The sequence below is a fragment of the Nicotiana tomentosiformis genome, chromosome 1 (assembly GCF_000390325.3).
Source record: "Nicotiana tomentosiformis chromosome 1, ASM39032v3, whole genome shotgun sequence".
NCBI lineage: Eukaryota > Viridiplantae > Streptophyta > Magnoliopsida > Solanales > Solanaceae > Nicotiana > Nicotiana tomentosiformis.
This window is the reverse complement of record NC_090812.1, coordinates 60603415-60611203: the sequence shown is the minus strand read 5'-3', so window position 1 is coordinate 60611203 and position 7789 is coordinate 60603415. Positions and strand designations below refer to the sequence as shown.

The following is a 7789-nucleotide window of genomic DNA, read 5'->3' as shown; positions in this document are numbered from 1 at the left end:
AAGAAGAAGACATAAATAAATTGTATATGTTCTGTATGCCGGGTGTACAAACGACATACAAAATATTCACAAGTAATATAATCATATACAAGTTGTATATAAGTTATATGTAAATTGTGGCTTTTTGATCGGATTCTATACAAAAAATTATATATAGATTTTATATAAGTTGTATGTAAATTGTAGTTTTTGACGAGATTATGTACAATAAAAAATTATATTCAAATTGTATATAAATTATAGCGTATGACCGAATTCATATGTATTTTGTAAAAGATTCTAGTAGTATTTTATAAATATGAAAACCTAGCTAAACCGGAAATATTTTTCTAATTTTGTGTATATATGAAAAAAAAATTCCAATTCCTTTTTGGTATGTGTACCAGACTTCCTACGATGGGAATCCGAATAAATCGGACCAGTGGATTTAATATCGGATGATTCAACAAAAAGTAACTTTTGTATTTACTAATATCATTTTAAAAGGAATTTGGTAATTCTTTATTCAAATTCAAACCGCTGAAGTTATGATCATCATCTGTCAACTCATGCCCGGAAGAGGAAAACCCACTTTTTCAAGTTTTTTCAGAAAAAAGTTTTTCAAATTCACAAAGTGAAATGTATATTCAAACGTAATTTTAAATTTTAAATTTTAAATATTATTTTTTAATTTAATTATAAATATTTTTTTTTATAATAAATTGCAATTGTTATGTCCAAACACATACTTATAAAAAGACAAATAATTATTGGATTTGAATAAATATTTGATAATGAACAAAAAAGAGTATTCAAGTTATTAAATAGCCAAATTATAACTCTAATTACGCACGATGAAATCTAATACAGTAGGGCAACCAATTCCAAATCAAAGTCAAAAAGGGTATACAACGTTTACATTATTCTCAGTTCTCACATTCCTAAATGGAGTGGCAAGTCTCACGTTTGGACCATTTCCTATGAGAATTAGGAGTGTGGAACCAACGCGTAAATGGAATAACCAAAAACCCCACAACTATAAATAGGAGCCGTAATAGTCAATAATCCCCAACCACTGTCTTACAATTCAACCATCATCTATCGATTCGGTCAAACATTTGCCACCAAATACCCAATTATATTCACCAAATTTTTTATACCAAACCCATTCTTCTCTGTCACCTGCTCTGAATCTCAATATCAAATCTGGGTTTCGGAGTTCTCTCGCAATAGCCGCTATTGTTTCTCAAACTTGCGTTTCAATGGCGGTAGCGAGTGGCTTTGCGACCTCTTTTGCAGGTGACAGTTTTCATTCTGATAATTTAAGTTCTACGTCTTGTTCTTCGTCTTTTTCTCCTTCTGTGGATTGTTTCCGTCATCAAGTTAGATTTTTAGGAAACGGTCGAAGAATTAAGCCGTTGGTTTATTTGACAAAATCGCATTCGTTTACCCCTAGATGTGAGGTTGCTTCGAACTCGGTGGTTAATAATGGTGAAAAGGAATCTAAAGCATCGAGTCTTTCAGCTTTGGAGCTTCTGAAAACATCTGCTGCTGATAGTAAGCATCCTTCTCAAGCCTTTTCTTTTTAATTATTTGTTTACTCATTTAGTTAGACATAGGAATTAATAATCTAGACTAGACTATTCTTGTTAGCGTTAAGACTGAGTTAATATGTCTCCAGAAATACTAGTTTAGCTAGACATCTAGGATATATATATATATTTTTAAAATTTAAATGTGCGTCTTTGATTGAATTGATTTGAGGTTGTGATAGGTTGTAGTAGCTTGATGGCTTGTGTAAACATAGCGTTATTTAAGATATAGACGTAGTTGATTGATTGAATATTGTACGGTGATGAGAAGTTCACTTAAGATGGCTTTAGAAGGTTAGAATTTTCGTCTAAACATTAGCAATTTTTTCTTGACCAGGATATACAAAGAGTAGCAGCAGCATCATGGTTATTGGACTTAACATTCACACAGCACCAGTTGAAGTGCGGGAGAAAGTCGCCATTCCAGAAGCACAGTGGCCTCAAGCAATTCGTGAACTATGTTCCTTGAATCATATAGAGGAAGCTGCTGTATTGAGTACTTGTAACAGAATCGAAATATATGTTGTGGCGCTGGCCCAAAATCGTGGAATTAAAGAAGTGACTGAATGGATGTCTAAGGTAAAATTTTCTTCAATCATCATTATCTGCATAATGTTTTCTTTTGTTGTCTCACATCTTAATCCATGTGATAAACTAGCAACACTATTGCTGATATAAAACCGCAGTCTACTCTAATGTGCATCATCTAGCCTGTGTGTCTTGTGGTCGGTTATGAACAAATTCTTGCTGGTTTCAAAGGTTTAGGAATTACTTTGTATATTCTCCATAATGAAAGATACACTTAAGAATAAACAAAAGATTTGGCGTTGCTATGCCATAAAATACACTGTATTTCTACATTTAAGAAGGAATTGGATTTTATTTACAGTGCTTTGGCTCCCTTGCTCACAAATATCTTTGCAAATGTCTAACTACTTAAAGCACAATTTTCAATGAAATAAAGCCATAAGCTACAGTTCTTGTTGTACTTTATCAAGCAAATCTTTTTGACACAAATATTTTTGATTGGCAGTTTAGTGGAGTTCCAGTTACAGAGCTTTGCCAACACCGGTTTTTGCTATACAATCAAGATGCCACACAACACCTGTTTGAAGTAGCTGCTGGGCTAGATTCCCTAGTCCTAGGAGAAGGACAAATTCTTGCACAGGTCAAGCAGGTTGTTAAGAATGGACAGGGCGTCCCTGGCTTTGGTAGGAAAATAAGTGAGCTATTTAAGCATTCAATCACAGCCGGAAAGAGGGTTAGGACTGAGACCAATATTTCCAGCGGATCAGTATCAGTAAGTTCAGCTGCAGTGGAGCTTGCTTTGCTGAAACTTCCGGAGTATTCTTCTTCTACTGCCCGCGTGTTAGTAGTTGGAGCAGGGAAGATGGGAAAGCTTGTGATCAAACATTTGGTTGCTAAAGGGTGTAAAAAGATGGTTGTAGTTAACAGGACCGAGGACAGAGTTGCTGCCATCCGTGAGGAGTTGAAGGATGCTGAAATAATATACAAACCTCTCTCAGAAATGTCATCATGTGCTGCTCAGGCTGATGTAGTATTCACCTGCACTGCTTCAGAAGCTCCTTTATTTGTAAAGGAGAGTGTTCAAGCACTTCCTGATGTGAACTCTGAATTTGGGGGACAGAGGCTATTTGTCGATATTTCTGTTCCTCGGAATGTGGAGCCTTGTGTCTCAGAACTCAAAGGTGCACAAGTTTACAATGTGGACGATCTTAAAGAGGTTGTGGAAGCAAATAAGGAGGATCGGTTGCGGAAGAAAATGGAAGCTCAGGCCATCATTGCCGAGGAAGTGAAACAATTTGAAGCCCGTAAAGACTCCCTCGAGACGGTTCCAACTATCAAAAAGCTCAGGGCATATGCTGAAAGAATTAGGGCTGCTGAGGTTGACAAGTGTTTGTCTAAGATGGGTGATGATCTCCCCAAAAACAAGAAGAAGGCTATCTATGATCTCAGTCTAGGGATAGTGAACAAGCTGCTACATGGACCAATGCAGCATCTGAAATGTGATGGAACTGAAAACAGAACTTTGAGTGAGATCCTTGAAAACATGCATGCCCTTAACAGAATATTTGGTCTTGATACAGAGATTTCTGTATTGGAAGAGAAGTTACGAGCGAAGATAGAGCAAAATCAAAAGCAATCTTCTTGAGGTTCCTTTGCCATTCAGAATTTTTTAATTATTTTTCCCTCACAAAAAGGTCAACTGGGAGGGTTCAACTGGGAGGGTTCAACTGGGAAGTCAACTGGGAGGGTTCAATTGAATATGATCATGGTCTCAGATCCATGTTTTCTGGGAGGGTTTGCTAGTCTTAGCTGTATCAAATTAGAAGAATAATTGATCTAGTGGCCACGAGTTAGATTCCGGGACATTATGAATTTTTTTCTAGGCTTGAGGTAGCCCCATTATTACCACGAGGGATTCCCTCCGATTGTGAGAAAGTTTGTTTTACAGTTGCAGTTGTATTTGTTACTCATTTGTTCCATAAAAAGTATATCCAGATATCTGTTGAATCCTGATGAGTACTCATATATCAAGTTCATGAGGGTTTTGTGAAGCTTCTCGCTCACTCTCTCTGCTTCTTTTTGCTTTCATTATTGTGTCTTTCCCTTTGTCAGTTGGCTCATCCTTTATTTGTTTTTACAATATAGTTTCTGCACCAGCAGGGTACAGACAACATAATAATCCCGTGTTAAGAATATTGAACCATGCATGAGTTACTAGTGGTTAAGGTGGCTAGAAGTGCATAATAATTTAAATCATAGTATTGTCTAATTTTCTTATAGTTATGATATTGCAAGATTCCTGTCTAGCAGGATATCATGAAAACACAAAGAAAGCGTCAGAGAAGTTAATTTCGCTTGCCTTCTTTGCGTGTTTAGTTTAGGGGTGGACATAGTTTGGGCAAATTCGAAATCTGATTTTTTTGGATTTTTGGATTATGGATTGGAGTTCGGATTTTATTTTTAAAAATTTTGGATTTGGGACTTCAAAATTTCGGATATCCGAAAATCCGAATTTTTTTTACCTTATATTTAGCCTTACTAGTTAGACATTAGCTCATTACGGCATTACCCATATACATACTTAATACTAATAAGTCTAAATCATGCCCATTAAACATTAGTCCATATATTCAATACAAATTACTAAGTCCAATATGGGATTCTCTACTAAATCAAATATAATATAGAGTTTTCTTTTCTCTCACGTCTCACCCACAAAGCCACACCTTACGTGCGTTTGTAAACACTAAAGAGTCAAGTCCGAAATTGACTAAAGATTGAATTTTGAGGTCACCTTTCCCAGTTAATCTTTTAATTTATAATAGTATAATTTAAATCAATGTGATGTATTGCATATCCGAGACCTTTTTCTTGAAGAGGCATTATATACAGTCGAGAAGATATCAAAAACTAAAGCATCTTTTGATTACCATCTTTCTACTTCATTTAAATGATTATTTTTATGTCGAGTGTTTTCTATATGCTCAACTTATAGGCTTTAAAGTCAGAACCGAAAATCCAAAAAATCCAATTCGATTAATCCGAAACCGAACTTAAATAATCCGATCCAATCCGAAATTATTTGGATTGGATTTGGAATATAATTTTTTCAATCCGAAAACCAAAAATCCAAACCGCAATTTCATATTCAATCCGAACTGCCCGAACATCCACCCCTAGTTTAATTAGTAGAGATATTACGTTTTTTAGAAGTTATTAATGTTGATAATTGATGGATGATAAGTCTCTTCGTAAGGTTTGATCTAGATTAATTAAGAAAAAAGTTCAATCAACTTCAATTCCAAATTAATTGAGAACTGAACTGTGGGAATCTAGTCTAGTGTGAAACCTTAGAGTTCATCTTTCACTCAAATCCTGTATATTTATTACAAAAGTTCCCCATATAAATCAAAGAGTCACCATATAAATCTCAGAGTTGTGATAAAATCACGAAGCTAAACTCATAAAGTTTATATCATGAATCCGCCTTTGGATTATATTTATCTTTTGTATCAATTCAAATTATATAAATCTTTGGATCAGCTCACAGTCGCAGTCGTATTTCATTCAATTTCTTCATACCGTTGAAAAGAACAAACTTAAAAGTAGATTAATGGCTATTTACTTATTTAGTTATTTATTCTTTTTGCCTGAACAGTTCGATATGGGTGTTGGTACTTTGTATCGAATCTTCAAACTACAACAAAAATTAGCTAAAATCAACAACAGAAACTGAAATTGGTTCTACTATTAATTATCATCCTGTGAAAATCCAATCAATTTTTTGAGACCAGGGAAAAAAGCAGAAGTGGACTCAGGAGTATTTTCGACCAAGTATTCATCAACCAAATCTTTAACAGACCTAGCAGACAAGGGATGAAAATGAGCAGCCCATTCTAACACAAAACCTTTAACCAAAACCCATTTCTCCTCTTCACTTAATCTCTTCCATTTCTTCTTCATTTCCTCCGATTTCAAGCCCGTGTAGTTGCAAAATTCCGAAAACAATAGGTCTCTGCTTTTCTTCAGTGCCTCCTGTTTCTGTAACATCTGGGTGTTTATTTTATCAACCTCTGTTGCAAAATCTAAGGCCAGCTCTAAATCGCTCATGTCGTTGTTGTTGGTACATGAGATTTTCGGAAATTTGTGTGGATTTTTGAGGGGATATATGGAGGGAACACAATTGATTTGGGTCTTTGTGGATTGTGAAGGGAAATAGTTTGGATAAAGAAGATGAATTCTTAAAGCCATGGAAAGAGGGATTTAGGTTTAAGTTTTTGTATTGGAATTTAAAGGGTTTCTTTATGAGTTTATTGTTGGGGCTCTCTACTATGTGCACCTAGTCTTGAATGTACTTCGTAAGTCACAATTTATGTGGCCATATTTAATTTACGGAAAACGACCAACAATACTTCTGACGTATTGAAAATGACTCAAAAATATACTCCGTTAACTTTTTAGTCTGCAAATACTCATAACATTTGTTTTTTGGCTCAAACTTACCCCTATATCTAACATAACTAACCTGGTCAATTTTTTGACTTTAACTTCGTCATATGGCATTTTTTTTAACCCGCTAGGTATATTATTTGTATTAAATAAAACCCACATGTATCTTTTAAAATACCCAACGACCCTGACTCGCTCTTATATATTTAGACGGTCGGTTAAAAATAATTATATTCGCTAGTTAAATATATAAAAAATATACATTGATTATATATAAAAATATGTATATTATACATTAATATTTTAATATATATTTTACATGATATTATTTTTAGGAGAAATTATACGGTATAGTTTTCCCTTCAAATTTTGTAAATCTTAACAAGTTTAACAAATATAAATTTTAATTTACAAACATAAAAATGATAATATTCTATTTATATGATTCTAAAGGAGAAGCAAAGAAATAGATGGAAAGGTATTCTTTAAAACCTTTAATTATATACATATCCAACTGCTTAGCATATTAATGGACTTCACATGATCTTTTCAATGGGAACTAATAGTGTTTTAATATATAACGATAGAGCTAAAATATTAACAAAAACTACCGTTCCATTGTCAGATTTGCTTAATAAATTCGAGTTATAGATCATAATTAATAGAAAAAACTACACTGTATAATTTTTCCTAAAAATAATATCATGTAAATATATATTAAAATATTAATGTATAATAATATATATTTTTATATATAATTAATGTATATTTTTTTTATATTTAACTAGCGAATATAATTATTTTTAGCCGACCGTCCAAATATATAGGAGCGGGTCAGTGTCGTTGGATATTTTAAAAGATACATGTGGGTTTTATTTAATAAAAATAATACACGTGGTGGGTTAAGAAAATGCCACATGGCGAAATTAAAGTCAAAAAATTGACCAGGTTAGTTTTGTTAGATATAGTGGTAAGTTTGAGCCCAAAAACAAACGTTAGGGGCATTTGCGGACCAAAAGGTTAACAGAGGGTATTTTTGAACCATTTTCAATACGTTAGGGGCATTGTTGACCCTTTTCCGTTTAATTTAACACGAAATTTCAGGGAAAAAATCTTTTGAATTTGTGATCTAGAACAAATCATAAATATTTGTTTGACTTTAAATTATTTTATTAAAGGTCAAACAAGAAGTTTAAAATTGAATTGTTCATAAAAAAAGAAAGTATGACACGTAAATTGAA

General features: G+C 33.5%; 2 protein-coding genes across 2 annotated transcripts; one reads left to right on the top strand and one right to left on the bottom strand.

Moving 5' to 3' along the window:
* Nucleotides 1-1044: 1044 nt before the first annotated feature.
* LOC104105312 (glutamyl-tRNA reductase 1, chloroplastic-like) lies at nucleotides 1045-4187 on the top strand. Its single transcript, XM_009613573.4, has 3 exons — nucleotides 1045-1536; nucleotides 1909-2150; nucleotides 2605-4187. The coding sequence occupies exons 1-3, from the start codon at nucleotides 1242-1244 to the stop codon at nucleotides 3742-3744; spliced, it is 1677 nt and encodes a 558-aa protein (XP_009611868.1). The 5' UTR covers nucleotides 1045-1241; the 3' UTR covers nucleotides 3745-4187.
* Nucleotides 4188-5827: 1640 nt separating this feature from the next.
* LOC104105313 (uncharacterized) lies at nucleotides 5828-6442 on the bottom strand. The gene has a single exon (XM_009613574.4). It carries the CDS (start codon nucleotides 6348-6350, stop codon nucleotides 5850-5852), a length of 501 nt encoding a protein of 166 aa, XP_009611869.1. The 5' UTR covers nucleotides 6351-6442; the 3' UTR covers nucleotides 5828-5849.
* Between the last annotated feature and the right edge of the window lie 1347 nt (nucleotides 6443-7789).

Coding starts and splice junctions, on each gene's coding strand:
- LOC104105312 (XM_009613573.4), top strand. CDS start 1,242: ATGGCGGTAGCGAGTGGCTTTGCGACCTCTTTTGCAGGTGACAGTTTT. Junction 1,537..1,908: donor GAAAACATCTGCTGCTGATA/GTAAGCATCCTT, acceptor TTTCTTGACCAG/GATATACAAAGAGTAGCAGC. Junction 2,151..2,604: donor TGACTGAATGGATGTCTAAG/GTAAAATTTTCT, acceptor TTTGATTGGCAG/TTTAGTGGAGTTCCAGTTAC.
- LOC104105313 (XM_009613574.4), bottom strand. CDS start 6,350: ATGGCTTTAAGAATTCATCTTCTTTATCCAAACTATTTCCCTTCACAA.